This window comes from Protopterus annectens, chromosome 4.part0, assembly GCF_019279795.1.
Source record: "Protopterus annectens isolate FY-2018-M chromosome 4.part0, PAN1.0, whole genome shotgun sequence".
NCBI classification, from domain to species: Eukaryota; Metazoa; Chordata; order Ceratodontiformes; family Protopteridae; genus Protopterus; species Protopterus annectens.
In genome coordinates this window covers 514,756,237-514,779,052 of record NC_056733.1, presented here as the reverse complement: position 1 = coordinate 514,779,052, position 22,816 = coordinate 514,756,237, and the positions used below count along the sequence as shown (strand labels likewise).

Here is a 22,816-nt window from a genome sequence, read left to right as displayed (position 1 = left end):
AAAAAAAAAAAAAAAAATTGGTTTTTTTTTTTTGGAAATTTGGGGGTGTGCTAGTAAGAAGGGAGTTGGGAGTTTGTAGGTGTGAATGAGGCTAGAGTTGTGACAGGTTGTGAGTAAATTGGGGGTGTGGCTGAGGATGTATAAGTTTAAGGTAACTGGGGTGGGTGGGAATTGGGGGTGGGGCAGGGGAGCGGAGTGAGCCCGTAGGGCGAACGGAGCGGGAAGAGCTAGAGAGGGGACCAAGGCACAGAAAACAATCAGTGAGACGTGAAAAAGGCACTATGTTTAGTGCAAGTGATGGTGTACTGTGAGATAAAGTAAAAAGAAAAAAAATAGGAAGATTGGGAGAGATAGAATAGTCGCTAGATAGCTGAGTGAGGTAGTAGAGATGGATATAATGCAGAAACTAGAAAAGGGTTAGGACTAGTAGGATAGCAGGAAAGGCATGAACTCTAGTGGGAAAAAAGGAGTATAGGGGTATCTAGTGAATAGGGCACCACCTAGTGACCAAGTCTGGAAGAACGAGAGATAGAGCAAGCAAAGAGTTCGCAGCTGGGATGTGGTGATCCAGAAGTGATTCATGATTCAGTGAATCCATGTATTAACGGAGAAAAATATTTCTCCAGTGGCAAAAATAAATTTTGTACATTACACTGTAAAGAGATGACAATGGACATAAATCAAAAACAATCTGCAGTGACACTGTGCAAACAAAAAAAAATTGATGTGGGATGACTGCCCTTTTATCTGTATCCCCATGATGGGGAGGAGTGAGCCTACACCAAGATGTCTACAGAGCTCTGGAAGTTAGGCTGACTCGGTAGGCATCAGCATATGGCTAATTCCCATTTTTTACAAATACTACTGAAACACTAAGCCACAAAAAGCACATCCACATTTACTGGCAAGGGCTGCTTTATCACACATAGGTAATGTGCCCTCTTCCTCACTCTTAAATGACACACAAGAGGTTTACTACATCAGCAATATTTCTTTACAAGTAAGGCATGGAAACAGACTGGTCTGCTATAACAAAGCATCACAACAACATCATGTTAGGCAAGTGAATTTATGTCACTATTACTGACAATATTAACAAAAACAAAAAAAAAAGCAAAGTGGCATAACACTTACAGCCGGACTTCCACCCAGGTCTCCAAGCTGAAACAGAAAAAGCAATTTCATTAGGATGACAAAATAACAGCTGTAAAATGCATGTGATATACATTTTAAATGTCATACTGCATTCTGTATAACTGCATATTCAATCTGATTTTTTTTAATTTACATTTTTTCAATAACTGGAAATCTTTTGCAATTCTTACAAGATGGTAAGTCATTACAACACAAATACAGCCCATTACCAAAAAAAAAAAAACTAACGGAATCGGACTGTAATTTAAATTTCAATAACTTTTTTAAAATGACAAGATGAGCATAAAAAAGATACAAGTAAATATTTAACTATGATGTGACACTGAAAAGTAAACAAAGGTTAAGAACTTAAATGTAACATTGGATTTTCATGAACTACATTCATCAACTTCAGCCTTTGGACTAATTAGCTGCATGAAGAACTCATTCTGGATCTTTAAGACTTTCACAGTCTCTAAAACTCCTTCTCCTAGCTCCACAGAATGAATCACAGTTTCCCTTTATTCCAGATCAAGTTTGCCCTAAGGATACAGAGGTCCCAAACTAATGAAAGGATAGTCTCATGGCCATAGGTACAATGGAAGGAGGAAAGTGGGAGGGTACTGTGAATCATGAAGATCTATCATCTTAGTAAGGACATAACTTTAGTATCTTACAGAATCCAGTCTGTCTACTTCACCAGCTGGGGGCTATGTTCCAATGTTTACTGTCTGGGATGCATCAAGAAAGAATACCACTAAGTATGGTGGCTGCAAAGTTAAAACTATACCTTGAGAACACATCTAGATTACTGTATCTTGCAATATTATGCAGTGAAGCCCATGTCATAGCCTCACAGATACTATTAACGGAAGAATTTTTGAAAAAAAAATCAAAGTTCTAACTAGCTGAATGTGCTTCAACTTTGTTTAAGGCCCTACTGCACTTTCCATAGCAGAAAAAAAATGAAAGTCAAGTACACACCATAATGATACATCCTTAATATCCCTCTCTTCCTTCTCAGTTGTTGAATTATCCACCCCCATGGCAGATCCAAGCCAACAGCTGGGTGACAAAGGTTTGTACCTACCCTTTTGAGTTTGTCAAATGCCTTGGCCAGACCAAGGTAGGCAGTGTGAATCATTTTGCACTCATCCATTGCTATAGTGACCTTCTCAAAGAAGTCCAACAGGTTGAGTAGGCTTGACCTGCCCTTTGCAAAACCAAACTGGGTTGAGCCCAGTGTCTGTTTCCTGCGTCATTACTGAGCATTTCTGTGACAATTCTTTCCATGGCTTTACATACAAGGCTGCAGTTTCCAGGGTCTGTAGATGGCCCAATGTTGTGTAGATGGATGACTGCTGTTCTCCATTCATGAGGCAAAGTCTTTATGGCAGTTATAGTTAAATTCTACAGGGCCTGACAGACCTATTTAGATGCCATCCTGTGATATTGTCTGGGCTCACTGAAGCAGTATTCTTGGCCTTAGAGAGAGCATTAAGGACCTGTCCCCTACTGACAGAAGGGGGAGTTATATTTGATGGTATTTACGGAGGTAAGGTTAAGGATGAGAGAGGGGTAATGGTGGAGCTGAATTTGTCAGCCAGTAGGTTCGCTATATTTTCTGTCTCAGTATAGGTGGCTCCATTAGCAATGAGCTTTGCACACAACTGTGTACTCCTGAGAGGTCAAATGTATCACAAATTTGGCTCTGGTAGACTATTTGTCTTCTGAGTTGTTGTTTGAATTTAATGACAGTGCTTTTATCCTGCTGGGTGTTGCACCTCCTAATTTTGCCATAATTTTTTTCCTTCTGTTATACAGCCTATTGATGATGCAATTCCGTCAATGTGGCTTGTTTTTTTTTAGCTAGTTCTGTATTTCTCCCTGGTGGGTACAGCTGCCTGTGTGCAGCTATTAACATGCTTGTATGGGATTTATGTGAACAGTTCTGTGTAAGCATCAGTGTCCCCAGGGTTTATGGGGGCTGGAAACTTTGCCAAATTAACACTTAACAGTAGGAAGTTAGCCTTAATCTAGTTCCTGAATACTCCAGGGTTAGCTGGGGTTCCAGGTTTTATTTTTACTTCAAAGGAGATCGTTTTGTGGTCCAAATTTACCAGAGAAGGCATTACATTAGTGGGATATGCAGTACTCTCCCATATTAGTAAGGACAAGATCCAGTATGGTTGCAATCCTGGTTGGTGTACTGATAATCTGGTCCAGGGAATTTGTGTTCACAAAATCCAGGAATCTCTGTGCCTGTACGTGTGTGGTGTTATATTGGGTTGGATGATGAGCGTTTCCAATAAGTCTAAATGAATGGTATGGGTTTCCTGGGTAATAGAAGGGACCTGTAACTTGCAACAAAGTAGTATTGGATTTTGCCTATGGTGATTTGAATGTGGAGAAGCTCAACTGCATTCTCCTGTTTGACCAGCCCTGAGCTATATTTATTTTTGATGCAAATCAAGACATCTCCACCTTTAGTCCCCTATCTGTGTAGTAGTTGCTCTAAATGTGTGGAAGGCATTATAACCTTGCACTGTCAGTCTGCTCTCCATGGCTTTAAACCATGTCTCAGTGACTGCACAGACATCAGCATCCTCTAGGGTGAACAGATCTTCTATGGAGTAGAATTTTTTGTTTAGACCCCTAGCACTGAACAGTAACAACTTTTGATTTTTCTAGGTTGTGATTTGCTATTTCGTAAGTACTTTCAGGTTGGCATTGCCTAAAAAAGGCACTATTGGGAGGACAATGTTTTAGCTAACATTTTAAAGCCAAGAGGGGAGAGATGCAGACTATCCCTGTCAAAGCAGTGTGGCCTCTTTACCACCTCCATCCATGCTGACAAATATTACACCCCCTTAGAATGACACCAGAACCAAAGCCAATTACTAAAGTCAGACATCTTTTGTTCTTATTGTGGCATCATCCTGATGCTAAGCTGCTAGAAGCCTGGGACACACATTCCAAGAGCTCCATGATGTCACTCTTTATATAGTCTAGGAAGGTACATCTCAGGTCATTTACACCCACATGGACTATGACTGCATCATACTGGTACTTGTGGTCCAATGACCTGAGTGCCTGCATAATGTGGCAGATCCTGGCCTGTGACTATTATTACCAAAGTACTGTAAACCTGCTACCAAACAAAAGTACTAAAAGAGAAATACTGCACAACAAATACTCTAAGAAGAAAAAGCAGTAAATCACTTACCTGAGCAGAAATTCCAAAAATTCACCACATGCTAGTTTGAGCCTTGGTGACCACGTCTAGCTGAAAGAAGCAGCAAACAAGATATGACAAAGTATCAAGGAAGAAGGAGGATTGTGGGTAAGGAAAGGAGCCTGAGCCTTGGATCCAAAGGTCTGAATGTTGCCAGCTTGAGATCTGGTCAGATCAGAAGATATACTCAGCAGTTGAAAAGGATGGAAAAGTCAACATCAGATCATAGGGAGGTTTAGAAGAAAAGGCATGAATTTCAGAAATGTTCCTGGTTGAATTAACTGCCACCAGAAATAGTCATCCAGGGGGGGCGTGGCTAAGATGTCAGAGTGAGTGCAGCAGTTTTTTGTTGCTCTTTCTTCAAGTTTTATTTCTGACAGGATTTATTTGGAATTTTTCGAAATACATTGGGAAAAACTACCTACAAATATTCTTTTCATTGTTGTGGGTTACCTGAGGAAGAAAAAGTAACATTTTTCAGTGAATTTTCTCACAAAATTCCTGTCAGAATATTAGCAGCTGTATACAGATACTTGTAATATGAGTCATTCAAAGTCCTCAGCTCAAGACAGTTCTATGAAAAAAGAACGGCAGACCATAATTACAAGTATACAGGACCTTTCTACTAAAATGGACAATCTAGAAAGCATTATGGAAAAGATGAAAAAAGAGTAAAAAGCAAATTCAAGATTTAAAGGAAATTATTTCAAAGCACTCGGATCAAATAACCAACATAGAAGAATCTCTAAATGACATAGATGGAAGGCAGATAGAGAATGACAGTCAAATTTCTTATTGAAGTAAAACAACTTATTAACTGAGAAAGTGGAAGATTTGGAGTCAAGGTCAAGGAGGAACAACATTAGAATTTATGGAGTTCCTGAAAAGACAGAGGGAAATAATATGATTATTTTCCTGAATAATCGGTTGCCTAAAGTGCTAAACCTCCCGGAGTCACTTTATTACGGAATTGAAAGGGCTCATAGGTCTTTATCAAATCCTTCTGTATCAAAAAATCCAACTTCAGCAAGATCCATCATAGTTAAGTTTTTGCCAACACAGGATAAAGATCTGGTGTTAAAAACTGCCTGGACGAAGAGCCCCATTCAAGAAAATGGAAGAGTTATTAGATTTGATAATGACTATACATCTGTGACAATAGCAAAAAGGAAAGCTATTATTCCCCCTCATTAAAGACCTTAAGAAAGCTGAAATAAAAGCTCAAATACTCTTCCCTGCTAGATTAAAAATCACACTTCCAGATGGTCAAAAAATCTTTAATAATATTGATGAAGCAACAGAATTTGTCAAAAAACATAATCTACTAGACAAAACTGAAGATATGGTACTTTCTACTCCAAGCCTAAAGAGACAAGCTACTAATGGCAAAATAGCAGCAAATGATCAGTCCACAAAAAAACTTAAAGGGAAGTAAAACATAAGCTTCTAATTTCCTGAGGTTATTCTCCCTTGGAATAGGATAAATAGTGCAAATATGAGGTAAGATTTTAAAATAAATATTTACAACTATATATAACTAACCCTTCTTCCGCTTTTATAGTAATTACTCTTATTATTATATAGATAATTACTTTCTGCCATTTCTCCTCCCAACGCTATGAAGTTTTTATCCCCTATATAGATTATAATATAAATAAAAACAAGTGGTTTATAAGCATATAAGATCTTGTCATAATCTTACAAGATCATGATTTAATGGTATATTTTAAATTAGTGGTGTGCTGAGTGCCATCAAAATAATATTAAACTGTTGTTTAAAAATAGTTTGTGTGTCTTTGTTCTGTAACCTTATTATATTAAATAGAGTGGCAGTAGCTTTAAATGCTGAACAGGGGTGGTGGGCGCTTATACAGTCTGACAGGAAGCTTTGTGGGCTTTAGATGGATTACATTTTCTTTGTAGGTATTAAAGTAATTATGAAGAATGTTCTGGGGAGAGAGAGCACTTCAAAAGAAGTGCGGTCTGTGGTTTTAAAAAAGATTAATAGCTGCATAGTGCTAACCTGTTTAACTTGTTTTTTCTATTTTACATGCTTTTTTGCAACCCACGAGCAGACGAAAGCTAGGAAAGCCAAAAATAACTGAAAAATGTCATACCTGCCTCGTGTATGCAGTTCATTTTTGAATGCAAAGCCTCAAGAGAACTAAATCACGAGCTATTCATTGATCTGTGGTTTAGAGACTGGCACTCTGTAAAAACTTCTAGTGTTGACGTAATTGTACTCTGAGCCCCGGTCGCACATAAGAAACAACTGCGACAGGTGATAAGGACGCAGCAAGGAAGTTTTGCTGCTGAGACATTCAAAATATTCTTCAAAGTAGTTTCTTGACTGTAAGTTTATAATTTCCTAACAAAATTAATGTTTACTAGTTCTTCTTAATGCCGGAGACTAGATCTAATGACATAAACACTGAGATCTAATGACATAAACACTGGAAACTGTTGTAGTTGCAGTTAAATTCAGTATTCAAGGCACAATTATCACTCATGCTTCCTAGCATTGTTTTGAATTGCTTTGTTTTTCTAAACTTGACGGTGTGAGATACATGCTTAGTTCTAAGGTGAATTCTGGTTAATTGTATGTAGAAATAAAATAACTTGCAAATGAAGAGTAAATTACACATGAAACGAAAATTAGCATTTCTCTATACATCACACAGACGCTTTAGTTACAATGCAGCTTCACCAGATATTTAATGCAAGATAAATACAGCTGACTGAAGGGAAAGTTGAAAAACATTAAAATAGAGTATCCCTTTATAAGCTGCAGACAGATTTTAAAAAAGAAAAAAAGGGGGAAGGTGTAATATTGTCGCATGTTAATAAGCAGAGGTAAATATAGTTGCCTGATATATGAACATTTAAATGTTTTAAATAAAAAAGAAACTGTAAAGAGAACATTGGTATTTCTTCATAAGTCACTTTTGGAGAATCATATTTGAGAGTTCCTTCATATATGTGTTATATATCTCACCCCAAAAAATCCTAGTTTAAACATATCTTTTTTCATGTGAGCGCTGATACATTAGGAATGTTATTTAGATAATAGAAAATTGCTTATTATTTTCAAGGGTACTTTTCATTTAGGCATTCCTAAAATATAGAAGGATGCGGTAAAGTAAGTTGATTGCATAGCTCACATAGTACTAATAATGGATTTTAAGCAAGTACTTAATAAAACAGTTAAGTGTTGAATAAACAAAACAAAAAAGCTGTTTTGGGAATAACACATATCCAGTTACTTCAAAGCAGCAAACACTTGTACTATCTGATCATTATATTGAAGATGTTATCTTATAATCAATAACTAGTATAAGCAATGTTGATTTATTCTCTTGCTAATAGTAGTGATATTGACAACAATGAGGACTTGAATGAATACATTTTTGAAATATCAATATTAGAAAGTTGTATAAATGGCTTGTTATTGGAACAAAAGGGGATAAATGAAATGGAGAAGGGTGTTTGAATAAAGTACGTTTACCACATTTAAATAAGCTTAAAACGCTCGTAACAGTTTAATATTACAGATTTCAAAATATTGGTCATACTTTGCTTAGACCATACGTATATAGCCCATAAACAAAATGTATAGAAGAAATAGTCGAGAGGAGAATGGGCGATAGAAGGAAAATGGAGAGGTTTTCTATGCCTTAAATATATAAATAAATATTTAATACGCAGTATCATTTCAAATCATATAATTAAACTGGATGTACACTCTATTCATAGTTTAATCTGTACTAGGAAATTAATAAATATCTTTTTTCATCTTAATGAAAGACTCTGATTTCTTCTATTGCTTTTGAAGTCAAGCTTACATATGCTGGTTTATGAGAGCATAATCCTGTTACTCTAACATAGAGATGTTTGTCAAACATGAATATTTACTGCATGACTATTTTATTTGTAATTTGTAAAATACTTAATATTCTATCATATGTCTTGAGATGTTTTGCGCTTCAATAACTAAACAATGTTACATAATAGTGAATAAGTTTAACTGTATACCTAATTATTAGAGGGCAGAAGCAGCAATATAAAGGTTGACTGGTTGTAGGACTGTTAGTGGTGGTGGCTAAGACGATGCTTTCATCAAGCCAGGAAATTAGGTTTCCATGTTTAGTTTTTTATATAGTTATATATGTTATGATTTTCTTATTTATTTCTATTTACCTGCTCATAACTAAATTCAATAGATATATATGTACCATTCTAAATGCTCTCTTATAAATGTATGTCTTTAAATGTCAATGGCCTTAATAATCCTGTCAAAAGAGGGAGTATAGTTAGATACTTGAAACTGAATAAAGTAGATATAGGTTTTTAACAGGAAACCCATATTGTCGACAGGGATATAGATAAATTATCTCTTAATGGTTATATGGTCCTTGTAGAATCCCACTACCAAACCAAGAGAAGAGGCACGATGATACTATGGAGAAAAACATTACCAATGCCTAAAGTCATTGATACTTACTCAGACAAGAATGGCATGTTATGCCTGGAAGTTCTGGAGATAAACAAAAGATATGTAACTCTTGTAAATTCTTACTGGATACCTGGTTTTGGAGCAGTTACAGCAAGGAATCATTTAGAGTTAATAATTTCCAAATCCAAAGGAGAAATAATACATGCAGGAGATTTCAATTGCCTTAAAGATACTACCAAAAATGATAAATTTAGAATTTCCCCTGCAGCTAAAAAGTTAAAGAATTTTATTAATGTATTATGTATTGGGGATATATATGATTTAAAAGAAACACACTCATTAGAATACACCCATTATTCATATAGGTATGGTACACAAACAACAATTGATAAAGTACTAGTTACTAACAATATATTTTCTAAGGTACAAGAAGTGTTAATTAGTTCATGCCCATTGTCAGATCATAATGCCTTATTTTTTAAGGTCAATATCATGCCTAAAGACTTAATAACGTGACAAAGATTACCTGTCTACATTACTACAGTTAATGGATTTAAAGAGTGGCTTCTTGGTGAAATAAAATATTTTTTAGACATCAATGATAATAATGAAACTTCAAAGGTTATACTTTGGGATTCACTAAAATCTTATTTATATGGTAAGATCAAAAATTGGTATTTAAAAAAAAGAAAACAACGGGAAAATGAATCAACACAAATACAACTAAAAATAGATGGAATAAAGAAAAGTTTAAGCACCAAGGACCAAAGACTAATTCTGAACTTAAAACATTAAATACTAGATATGCAGAAATTGTAAATCATAAAGTGGCAATAAATATAGAAAAATTCAAAATTCAATCCTATTCAGTGACCCCAAAAATGTACATAGGTTGGCAGTCAAAGCAAAAAATTTAGCTAGACTAAGTCATATAAAAGAAATCACTGATAATACAGGAGTTAAAACAAGACATGTAATGGAACACAAAGAAATTCTGGAGGTCTTCAGAGTATATTATGAGAAGGTAAATAATACAAATAGTGACTCTGCAGACAATATGCTAGTGTAATTTTTTGAATGAAAATATCAACAAAATACTAACAAAGGAACAAAATGCTAATTTGCTCAAACCAATAACATTAAAAGAAATTAAAGAATGTATTCGTAATCTTAAAAACAATAAGGCACCTGGATTAGATGGGATTATAGGAGAAATATATAAGTTGTTTCCAGAAGACACTTAAAGACTTTACAGGCAGCTTTTGAAGAATTTAGGAAAAATAAAAATATCTTTCCTTCATGGAAGTATGCTATAATATCTCCCATTCTAAAGCAAGATGAAGACCCTAAATTAGTATCAACATATATCTCTGCTAAATGTAGATTATAAAATTTTTACCTCCATACTTACTAAAAGATTGAATCAATTCATCCCCAAAATAATAGCAGATGATCAAACGGGTTTTGTTTTGAATAGGAAATTTCAGGACAATGTCATCAGACTTTTAACCTTAATAGATGTTGCAAATAAAAAGAAAAAAGAATCAATTATTAGTTTAGACATAGAGAAGGCATTTGATTCTTTATCTTGGTCATACCTATTTAAAGTCTTGGAAACATTTAATTTCTCCACAGATTTCATAGAACTAATAAATAGCTTATATAAAAACTCTTTGTCGTATATTAAAATTGGGGCCTTTTTATTTAACAAAATTCAAATACTAAAAGGAACTAAGCAAGGTTGCCCTCTGTCACCTTTGTTATTTGCATTGTCAATAGAACCGTTTGTAAATTACATAAGAAATAATAACAAATAGCTTTATGGTTAATTCAAATTATGCCTCTAAAATATAATTATTTGCTGAGGATATAATATTAACTATAGGAAATTTAGACTCTTCAATAAGGCATATTACAACAGCTATAGGACATTTTGAGAAACTTTCAGGTCTAAAATTCAACAGCACTAAATCTGAAACATTATTGGTAAACAAAAAAGTAAGTTCTGAATGGAGAAAACACAGTAATTTTAGTTGGGGGAATAACACTCAAATATTTAGGAATATATATAAAGCCTAACTGGAAAGAAATTATACAAGTCAATTATAGAGATTTGTTAGGTATAATCAAAGAATATATAAATAAATGGAGTAAAATGTTCTTTACTTTTGAAGAAAAGCTAACATTAATAAAAATATGTATTATTCCTAAAATTTTGTTTCTTATTCAAACAATAATTATTAGCCCTCCAAAAAAAATAATAAAACAGCTCAACTCACTTCTAATTAAGTTTTTTTATGGTTCCCACAAAAACCAAGAATAAAGTAGGATTGGCACAATAGAGAATGGGAAAAAGGTAGAATTACATTTCCAAACTAAGAACTTTATGCTGAATCAGTTATAATTCACATCATAAGCAAGTGGTTAAGTAACAAGTATACTTCAAACTGGAAAAATCTACACATGAATATTCTATCTAATGCCGATGAAACAATAAACAATGATATTTTTACTGAAAATAACAAAATTTTTTTAGTAGTAAAAGACTCCGTATATAAAGAAAATAAACATGAGAAGTTACCACATTTTGTTAGCTATATACTAAACAATTTTAGGAAAATTATAAATAGTAACTGCATAACAAGACATTTTTCTATATTAATATTTCAAATAGCACACACAAAGAATTGTCTAGACTCTTTTAATATGAATAAAATAATGGAAATGAAAGGCAATGGACTAAATTATTGGCATCAGTTCCAAAGTACAAATAATATTCATGATACTACAAGTCTTTTAGCAAGGTATAACACAAATCAAGATAGTTGGTTAAATATTCAAATTTTCAGAGAACCAGGGGTGGCTCGTGCTATCGGACTGCCAGACTGCAGCTCTCCCACCTAGAAAAACACAAAAGAAAAATATTTAAAACTAAAAAACAAAACTGAAAAAAAAAGCATGAGTCCCGACTCCTCTGCGCATGCGCAGAAGCATTTGAAGACCTCAGACTGCTGTTATCAGCAGTCCGGATAGAGAAAGACAGGTACCCAGCAATCATTGCTGCAAGTGCACCCAGGAATCAGTGCGGTGATGACCGCACAGAAGAGTAGGTCCAGACTGCTTCGGCTGCAGGCAGACCCAATGAGGAGAGAGGTGAGCTGGCAGACCCAATGAGAGATTGAGGACTGAGAGGTGAGCTGCTCTTGCAGGACATATTGCGCGGGCGGGTTTGCTCCGTTTTGGGATTGGCTTCATTTAGGAGGTAGGGGGTCACTGGATTGCTTCGTTTTGTGTATGTGTGAAATGCCCCAGTTACTATATACTGGTGGCTAGAGAGAGCAAATGGTGGTGGATAGAGATACTCAGGCTTGAACCCTGTACCTTGGATGCAGGTGGCAAGGACCTGAATTCCCTCTCCACCACCATTTCTAAAAAAAATTTGCAGATTTTTGCGTCATATTTGTTCTGTTCCTCATAAAATCTGTGGTTTCTGTATCTACAATTTTCCTTGCAAAGTCTGTATTGTAGTGGTGCACTGGTAGCATTGCTGCCTAACAGCTACAGGTTCTCTGGTTTGATTCTTGGCTGGAGTGCCTTCTGTGTGGTGTCTGCATGTTCTCCCATCTTGCAAAGATGTGTCTGGCATTTCTCTCTGCTCTGCTGAAAACTGTCTTTTGTTCCAAGTCAGACTAGTTTCCTGGTTAAATGTTTAAAAAATAACAGGCATTTGAATTTCAGACTTCATATTCTTCAGAAAATACATGGTAACACAAAATTGTTCTAGCAGTTGTCTAAGTTTATAACACTGATATTTGAAATTTGTCCCTATTTTTGGGACTGTATTCCCCCATTATTGGCTTTGTCCAGGTATTTTGTGCTAAGGTTGAGAGTTATCTATGGTGAGAACTGTATTCATTGAATGTTTGGGGGCTGTACCCCCCCCCCCCATTACTGACTTTGTCCACATGTTTTTTGCTAAGAGGTTGAGAGCTATAGTGAGAACTGAATTCACTGAATATGTTTGGGGGCTGTATTCCCCCCATTATTGGCTTTGTTCAGGTGTTTTGTGCCAAGAGGTTGACAGCTATGCTGAGAACTGAATTCACTAAATGGTAGCCATTTAAGTTTGTCTTCCTCTCTTTTACAAAACAGCTGATTTGGCATAGTGGTATGTTTCTCTGACTATTTTGTACAGGGTCCCCTGGGTTAAAGACGTGGCAGTGAAATGTATGGTGGCAACACAGCATTTTATTCTAGCAACTTTCCAACATTATACAACCAATGTTTAAAATGTGTCCCTGGTTTTTGGGCTTTTGTCCCCCCCCCCCCAATAAATTTCATCTTTTTCCAGATTTCTTGTGCTGCAAAGTTCAGAGATACAACTGCGTGTCGAGTAGATTTTACAAGGAGCTGAGAGCTGCAGGGGAACAAAACATTAGTGCTGCTTATTCTAAGTCTGCTTGCATTAATAGCACAACAGGTAGTGTACTTGCTTTTGATGCAGAAGGCTGTGGGTTCTACTCCCACAGTAGATAGATGCATTGCTGATACTGTACTGTGTTGTAAAGTGTGTGGATGCTACACTCCTTTTTGGCAAAGATACCTAGAGTAGTAACTATGAACCTGAACCTGTTATCAGTTTGCCATACAGTCCCTATTGCTATATTACTAGCTTATCTTTTTTTAATGCATGCAACACAGGCAATTTATTCCTCAAGGGCAATAGGCACTTTATTTGTAGATGAATAAACTTTAATGTGGAATTATTTAGATGACTTTTACTACTTTAGAGATTGTGCATATTTACTGATACTGGTGGACTGTAGAAGGTTGAGTAGACTTTTATGATGGAAATGTTCTGAACTGGGTAGTTTTGTCATTGGTGCATGCATTTTGTTTCATTGTTTACTGGAAAAATGTTCAAAACAATAAATTTAAAATGCCGTTTAACAACTGCACTGTATTGTACAAGGAATATAATTTAGTAGAATCAGGAAGGTGTATCAAAGAGCACGTGTATGTTTCATGTGCAAGGGGCCTATGATTTGAAAACAGCCCAAAGTTAATCTTTATCTGCCACTGGCAAAATGTATTTTCTTTGAATGGGGGTTTCAACGCTGTTTCATTGAATGTGAGTTTCAAGGGCAGAGAAGTTTTTAATGCTAAGCCTGTTTTCATTGTGAGACTGTGTTGCTTTGTTTAGCAGATGTCTTAGTGTTTGTGCTGTAAAATGCAAAATAAAACTTTCAAATGAAATCCAAATCATCATAGAAGTAAAGCAGTATGCACATTAGTGTTTATGGTAAATGGAGTGAAATAGCCAAGTAATGGATCATTGGAATGGCTGCAGGGGGAAGGGCTCCATTTGACCATGATTTTGTGAGGGGCAAGGATGGCAAACTCAAAGACAGCCCCAGCTGAACTATACCTCCCAACTGTCCAGATTTTCACAGAATGAATAGATTTTTGCTTCTTATTTTTGGTTTGTTCCTCATAATATTTGTGGTTTTCTCATTTAGGAATTAAGTCACTAAATAATGACACACTGAGTTTCAGACTTCATAACCTTCAGAAAAATGCATGCTAAAGCAAGACCTGTTATTCTATCAACTGTCTCAGTTTATACAAGAGCAATATTTAGCACTGTTTATAAGTTCCCCCAATATATTTAGTACTGTTTATATGTTCCCCCAATATATTTCGCCTTGTCCAGATGTATTGCATTAACAGGTTGAGAGGTACATGCAAATAAATTGCTTTATAGAATTAGGCATAGCCAAACCTCTCAACTGTCCCCGAATTTGGCTCAAAATGTTGCTCTTCCCCTAATAATCCCTCCGCAAAATAACAATTTTGGAAGAAAACATGGAGGGTTTACAATTACGAAATAACTGTAATAATCAGAGTTATAGATTACTTTTATTTCAGAAATGCATGTAGATTCTTTTATTTTGTCAGCTGCTCAAGTTAGCAGTACTATTATTAAAAAGTGTCCCTTCTTTGACAGGTTCCCAGCTGTATTGTGTGGCTATTTTATATTTTTGCATCACATTTTTGGTCCATTTTTCATAAAATTGTTTTTTTGGCAAATTAGTGGTAAATCATTAAAGACTGAAGTTAGAAAATAATGACAGACACTTGAGTTTCAGATTTCATATCCTTCAGAAAATTCATACCAATGCAAGACCTACTATTCTATTATCTTTCTAAGTTTATAAGAGCAATATTTAAAAATTGTCCTTATTTTTGGGCCTTTGTCCCACTTCTATGTATGGCTTTGCTCTGTGGGTGAGAGGTATGACAAATGTATCAGGGCCATCACAGTCAGCCAGAGACATTTCAAATTGTGACATACTTGTTGCACCCCACTCCCCCATGTAGTGACTCTGGATGTGTCCAAGCAAGGCAAGGAGCAGTTATATGCAGTGTAAATCTGCAGGGTACCCCCATCCAAGGTAGAGTACTACAGTGGCTTTTCATCTGTTCTTGATTTTGCAGAATGGTCTGGTTTCTGTCATATTTTTGTACAGCTGATTTATGCTTATTACTCAGAAAGTGCCTGTTGCTCTGTGCTTTAAGTAGCAATGCTTTAATGACCATCAGGTAAGCTTGTCTGAGATCATAACATGCAAGTAAGCTTTAATAAGCATACTGTTAAAGAATTGCCAACATTGAAGCATTTCTGTTGTTGCCATGCAGAGAATACTTAACTAGATAATGTATAAGCATTGGGTATTGAAATGCATATGACAGTATTTGTAATAAAGGACAGGATTACATTATTTTAAGCAGCTCATTACACTTGTTGGAGACTTTCAGTGATTTCTGGGGGCTTTACCCGTAAACTAAACAGAATGCCATTCATGTGTGGTCCATAACCTGTACAGTAATCCTTTATGCATTGTATCTTGAGCTTGTTTGCTTTTCATTTTTTACTTTGATCATGTTTTCCCCATGAAACAAGTAGATAGTTGTCAGGCAGCAGGTCTTTTCTGGATAAACATTTTTACAAGTGGGGGCATCACAGACATTGTTACATTCAGCATGTTACTTGGTACTTTAATAAAGCTGAATATAAATTATAATTAGAACTGCAGTGCAAGGAGAAGTGGTTTGAGTGGAGTGCTGCTTGTTTTTCTTATACTTGATTTTGACTGGCATTCCAGTAATGTATTTAAAAAGTAATTTATTTTTTCATGCCTCTCAACCTTTTTGTTTCCATCTAGGTATTAAGTAAGCTGTCAAGCAGCCAATGCATTGAAATATTTTTATTCTTTTATACTTCATTTGTCTTGATTGGACTCTCATAATGAGGGTTTGGCACCCAGGGCAGCATAGTAATTAAAGTTTAGTTTTTTGTGGTTTTGAGCATAGCTCCTCCCCTTTCTAGTTGTCTGCACCCCCTTCCCATTGACCCCACCCATTCGGCTATCTCCTGCAGCCCCCCTTTGATTTGAAGTCACCAGCCGCCACTGCAGAGAACATCTAATAAAGGAATTTAAAACAAGCCAAGTGACTAATATTTTATTACAGCCTAAAATAACCTTTCTTTTATGTGAATTAAATACATCACAATTTAGCATGGGGTTCTCTCTATCTAAAATTTATAAGACATTAAGAGCTGACTTAACAGCCTGAAGACTCTTTATGGAGTTATATAGAAAGTATGAACAGATTTAATTTTTCTGAAAATGATAAATTAGTAACACTCAGGTCAATCAATCATACAACATCATCTCCATATCGGAAAATAATTACATGGAAGTTTTTACACAGGAGTTTCTTTACCCACAGAGAATTGCTATAATGTCAAATAAAGCTAGTCATAATTTTTGGAGATGTGATGAGAGTCTCTGTGCTGATTAGGTACACATGTTCCTTGAATGCAGAGTGATTGTCCCATTCTGGCAGAAATGTATAGATTTTATAAAGGCATTATGGACTGACAAGTGCATAATAACAGATGCACTTTTGTTGTTTAATGCTCCAGTGCCAGATTGCATACCAAAATCACAAGTGCATCTTCTCTGGTCTCTTTGGCTATAGCAAGAAAAGTCATCACTTTAAACTGGAAAACCAAAACAACTGTATATTTTGCTGAATTTACATTATTAGCCAAAACAGTATGTAATAGAGAACTTTTAACTCTTGCTTCTAGAATGACAAGAATGACACATAGGAAGTTATCCTGGATGAAACTAAAAAAGTTATTAGATAAAATGTAATGATTTCAAACAGAATAGTCTAATGTTATGAGCATCTTTTGTATATAGTTTTAATATTTAGTGTTATGTTTATGTATACTTATCTGCATGATGTAAGAAGTTCATGATTTATGAAAATTAATAAAAAGAAAGTTTAAAAAAAAAGAAATAGTCATCCACAAATTCCACAACAGCTGCTGGATCAAAGGTGGTGGACAGCATCAACTTTCCAGCATAAAGTTTAAATCCCATGAAGGGACAGGCTTTGAGAGAAGTTTAAATGGGGTGGTCTCCTTAAAAAGTCTTGCATAACGTGGATCTTATGTTTTAATAAGAATTAGAAATGGCTGCTAAGTGAATCTTAGCCATAAAGTAGCTGAAGTCATTATCAAAAATGTCAGCTAAAAACTACTTGAAATGAAGCCGAGAATGGATCTGGGTCCTACCTCAGTTGTTTACTGTGAACATCTTACCCATTTATTTCAGAGACATTTTCTTGTGGTAGGCTTCTGAGATGCCATAAGGATCTGGACCACCCTGAAAGACAAAAGGTAGCTCTCTGGCCATCTGGGGACCAGGAGAAAAGTACAGTTGTGTACAATTACCATAAATGTAGATGTTCGAGTGTATTCACTGTTGCAGTCATTACATTTGGGTAATCTGCTGGCAGGTTGCACTCAGTCGGCCTAAATTCCAAAGTCTTGGGTCCTGCGTCAGTTGCTGTCTTCTCTTCCATGACATCAAGTCGTCAGGGGTATAAAACATGCAGCCGACGCCATTTTCTTTAGTTTTTCTTGCCCCCGATGTCAGGTGCCCCCAAAAAGGTAGCAAAATTATATAAATATACATGCATAAGTATAAACTTTACCTTCATCTACAAGCAAATACACCACATAGGTTGTAGAAGATAGAGAAGGAAAGATAAACTTCATAATGACAGGGGGATGGCGGGAGGGTAACCTGGACTGCAACAGTGAATACACTCGAACATCTACATTTATGGTAAGTGTACACAACTGTACTATGTTCTTAGTGTTTTACTGTTGCAGTCATTACATTTGGGAAGAATCCCAAACCTATGGTTGGGAAGCTGGGGCTAAACAGCATTAGGTGCGGCTATAAGGCCCTGCAGCACTGCAGTGGCAAAGCCTGCCCTGGACTTAGAGAGGCAAATGGTAATGCTTTGTAAAGGTGTGAACAGAACTCCAAGTCGCAGCCTCTAGAATGTCTTTGGTTGGTACTCCTCTGAGAAAGGCTGCTGAAGTAGCTGCAGCTCTGGTGGAATGAGACCTAATGCCCTTGGGCACAGGTTTACCATGGTATAAGTAGCAGAAACGGATGCAGTGGCTTATCCACTTTGAAATTGTCTGCTTTGAAATAGCCTATCCTTCTGATCCTGCAGCATATGGCACTAGTAACTGCCCAGTTTTTCTTAGAGCTTTTGTCTTGCTCAAGTAGAATCTTAGCTGTGTGTACGTCCAAGGAATGCAGAATTCTCTCCCCCTTGTTCTGCGGATTTGGATAAAAAGTTGGCAGATAAATCGATTGGTTAAGAGCCACAATGGAAACCACCTTAGGCATAAAAATAGGATTTGTCCTCAGAGACACCCTGTCTGGGTAAAATATGATAAAAGGTTCTACAGCCATGAGGGCCTGTAGCTCTGAAACTCTTCTTGCTGAAGTAATTGCTAGTAGCAGAGCTGTTTTCCATAAGAACTTTAGATCAGCGGTAGCAGCTGGTTTAAATGGAGGCAGGGTGAGCTTTTCCAACATATAATTGAGGTCCCATGCAGGTAATGGTGATCTTCTAGGAGGCCTTAAATTTTTGGCTCCTCTAAGATACTGCTTTAGTAAAGGATGAGAAAAGATTGGTGGCTCTGTATTGTAATGGGCCGAAATGGCAGAGGCATGGATTTTGATTGAGAAGAAAGACAGGCCTTTGTCAAGCATCTCAGTTAAGTATTGTAATATCAGTACTGCTATTACATTTTTGTATGACAATTTGTGTTTGTATGTAAATTTTTTCATCTCAGAATGTATCTCACTCTGTGGAGCTTTTCTCCCAGGGCCTCTACTGAAAATGGAAATTTCTCCAGCTAGACTAGCCCGGTCAACAAATGTAAAATAAAATAAATAAATCTGAGGAATATTTGGTTCTGCTATATCAGCTCCTTGTGCTTGATTCCAAGCACAGAATCTCTTCCATTTGTCAGCATAAGATTTTCTAGTACTAGGCCTTCTGGCTTCCAAAATGACATCCATCACAGCTTTACTGAGAGGTGTTGTTTTTATGACTACATGATTAGCCATAGGTTCAGAGTCTGTAGTTGATTGTGCAGGATCTGATTGTTTTGCTGGGACAGTAGTTCTGGTCTTTGAGGCAAGGTCCAAGCTGGGTATTGAGACAAATCCTTAGGATTGAGTACCAGTACTGGCGGGGCCAGTCCGTGGCAATTAATATCATCTTTGGCTTCTCTTGTCTGACTTTTAAGAGGACCTTGGGTAGAAGAGGCAGAGGAGGAAAAGCATAAACTGATAGGTTTTTCCAACTGAAGGACAGGGCGTCCACTTTCCATGCTCGTCTGTGATAAGTCCTTGTGCAGAATCTTTTCAACTGATAATTTTGAGGAGAGGCAAATAGATCTATGTCTGGGCTCCCCCATTTCTCTGTTATCATGCTGAAGACTTGTGGATTTAGTTTCCACTTGTGAGGATCCATAAGGTTTCTGCTTAAATCGTCTGCCAGAGTGTTTTGTTTTCCTGGCAGGAAATGAGCTTGAAGATGTATTTGGTAGGTCAAAGCTGTGTCCCACAGTGCCATGGTTAATCTGCAAAGGGGGTATGAGCGTGTGTCCTCTTGCTTGTTTATATACCACATGACCTGTGGTGTTGTCCCTCTTTATCTGTAGTTGTCCTGGATAAAGTAAGTCCTTGAAGGCTGTCCATAAGCCCTGAATGCATCTTCCTGCCATGTGGGCCCCCCAGGCATAATCTGATGCGTCTGTTGTTAAGGTTTGGCTGGCAGGGGGTAGAGTGAAGGGCAGTCCCATGTTATGGTGACATGCCTTTGCCCACCATATAAACTCCTGTTGCGGGCAGGGAATGAGAGGAATCATTGTTTCCAGACTGTGTGAATGTTGACTCCATAAACATTTTGGGTACCATTGAAGTTTCCTCATATGCAGTCTTGAATATGGAATTAGTAGGATGCAGGATGCCATGAAGCCCAGAGCCTGCAGAATTTTCCTTGCAGAAGACTGGGTTTTTGCTGCCATCAGTTTGAAGTAAGCAGTCAGTTGCCTTTGTCTGGCATGAGGTAAGCCATCTGGGCAGTTGTAACCAAGCTTGCACCCAGGAATGTTATCTTTTGAGAGGGTACCAGTTGTGATTTCTTTTCATTTATTGTGTACCCTAGGCATGTTAAAAGCCTTTTCACAAACACCAGGTGTCGAAGAAGAGTGCCTTTGTTCTCTGCTTGAATGAGGCAATTGTCCAAGTAAGGATATATTTGTATACTTCTTTGTCTGCAAAACGCAATTACTGGTGCCAGGCACTTTGTAAAGACCCTAGGCGCAGTAGATAAGCCAAAGGGCAGTGCAGAGAATTGGTAATGCATTAAGCCAGCCTTGAATCTGAGGTATCTTCTGCACGATTGTCTTATTGGGACATGCAGGTATGACTCTTTTAGGTCTAAAGTCACCAGCCAAGCATTCTTGCCCAGCATGGGCAGAAGCTGCTGAAAAGTCAGCATTTTGACTTTTGGAATGTCCATGAATGTGTTCAAAATCGATAAATCCAGCACTGGCCGCCAGGCCTTGTCCTTTCTGGGTACCAAGAACGGTCTTGAGTAAAAACCTTGCTCTTTTTCCTGTTCTGGTACTGTCTGAATGGCCCCCATATCCATGAGGGACGTTACCTGTTTCTGTGCCTCTGCCCATTGATTTTTTTGGCAGATATGGCCAACCATTTGCCATTGGCAGAGTATGGAAATGGAATCTGTATCCCTGTGATACGATGTTTAGTACCCAATTGTCCTGGGTTATTAACTGCCAATTTTGAGCAAAAAGTGCTAATTTTCCCCCTATGGGTGCTGCCAAAAGGTAAGTGCTTGGTGTAGGCAGAGGGCAGTCATTGGGATTGCTTTCTGTAGGTTTGTGCTTTATCTCCTCCAGATTTGGAGGTGGAAGCGCCCCATTGCTTTGGCCTGTATAAATCTTGTACCTGGTATCTGGAACTCTTAGGGTGTGTGGATTTGCCCCTTTGAGCTCTGTCTGACACAGGAAAGGACCAATTTTTTGTAGGCCAGTGTCTACTGAATCTGGATGGCTGCACTTGTAAGAAGTCTTTGACAGTTTGCATAGACTAAGCTTTGTCTTCCATTTTCTTTAAAACCTCTTCTGCCTTAATACCAAACAGAGAATCATACTGTAAAGGTGCATCTAGCAATTTAGCTTTAACACAATCGGGCAAATTTTGTTTCTTTAACCAGGCATGCCTCCTAATCACAGATCCAGTAACTGCAGCCCTGCAGGAGGCCTCTAAGGAATCAAAACCACATTGCAAAGTATGCTTTCCAACTTGTTCAGCTGCATGCAATAATTCCTGCAATTCTTTATTTTCTGCACATTCTGAAATAATCATTTTCTGTTTCAGCAATCCCATAACATGTTGGTACTTAAGCATATGAAAGTGACAGTTTAAGGCCCTGATTGCCAAGGCTGCAGATGTACAAACCTTTTTTCCCCATCTGTCTAGTGCCCTTGAATCTCTGTCAGAGGGGGTAAGATTTTTTGCTGTTGAGGCCTTAACTCCCTTTGGACCCTGTGAAATAGTTTCAGGATCAGCAGCAGGGTTTCTAAATAAAAATGTATGTGAGTCAGGGACCCTGTAATATCTGTCAGGCTTACTGGGAGTCGGAGGTAAGGGGTCAGGGGTCAAGCTTGACTCCGAAAACACATCATCCACAATGTCTAAAACAGGGGGAATGGCTAAAGGCTTGTGCTGAGGGAGGAGGAGGAAATCCCCGAGCCTCTTTTTTGATTCTGAGAAGTCTTGACTCTCCCAGTGAAAATGCTCCCTCAAAGTATGCAAGGTTTCTCCAAATGAATAATCCTCAGGAGGAGATGCAGATGGAATAGACTCCTCAGCATCAGAATCCTCATAGGGAGGTATAGATAATTCCTGATCAGAAGAGGAATCAGAAGAAATAGAAACCTGATCTGAAGATTCATAATCAGTGTCTTGCCTAGGCCTCTTATCTGGAGGGGGATGGGTACCTCTGATCAAGGTAATAAGGTCTTCAGCCATTTTGATCATCTGTTTTTTTGGCATACAGGCCTGTGCACATGGCTCATGCATCGTTTTTTTAGTTTTAGAAGTTGCTTTTGTCTTTGGTTTTTGCAGCTGTCGTCAGTTTGATATAGAAATGTTGAGGTCTGAATACACCCTCAGAAGCCGGTGCCTGCTCAGCGGCTCCGGACCCATCTGAGGGAGATACATCCATCGGTCCAATACCTTGAGTATCTTGCGGCATGCCGGACTCCACATGGGTGTCGGTAGAGGCCTGCGACTCGAAGGTAGCAGGTATCAGGGGCTCGAAAGCGCCTCAATGAGTACTGGCGAACCGGCAACTGGCTTAGGAGAAGCTTCGTCTGTTTTGGATCTCGACTGCCTTTCTCTGTCCTTTTCTTTACGTTTTTTATGCACTCCGGTAGTCGGATTGCTATCCGACGACATTTCTGGATAGTTAAATCTGTTTCCAAAATACTTTGATGCAAAAATATACCGACG

The 22,816-nt window shown here is 37.4% G+C and overlaps 1 protein-coding gene across 6 annotated transcripts in view; it reads right to left on the bottom strand.

The window, feature by feature from the left end:
- Positions 1 to 22,816, bottom strand: part of AP1B1 (adaptor related protein complex 1 subunit beta 1) — a 1,110,789-nt gene that overhangs the window by 419,075 nt on the left and 668,898 nt on the right. For all 6 annotated transcript variants that reach the window (XM_044068431.1, XM_044068429.1, XM_044068433.1 and 3 more), the window contains one exon: positions 1,135 to 1,161. In XM_044068431.1, the coding sequence (XP_043924366.1) occupies positions 1,135 to 1,161 (27 nt within the window). The remainder of the gene's footprint in view (positions 1 to 1,134; positions 1,162 to 22,816) is intronic.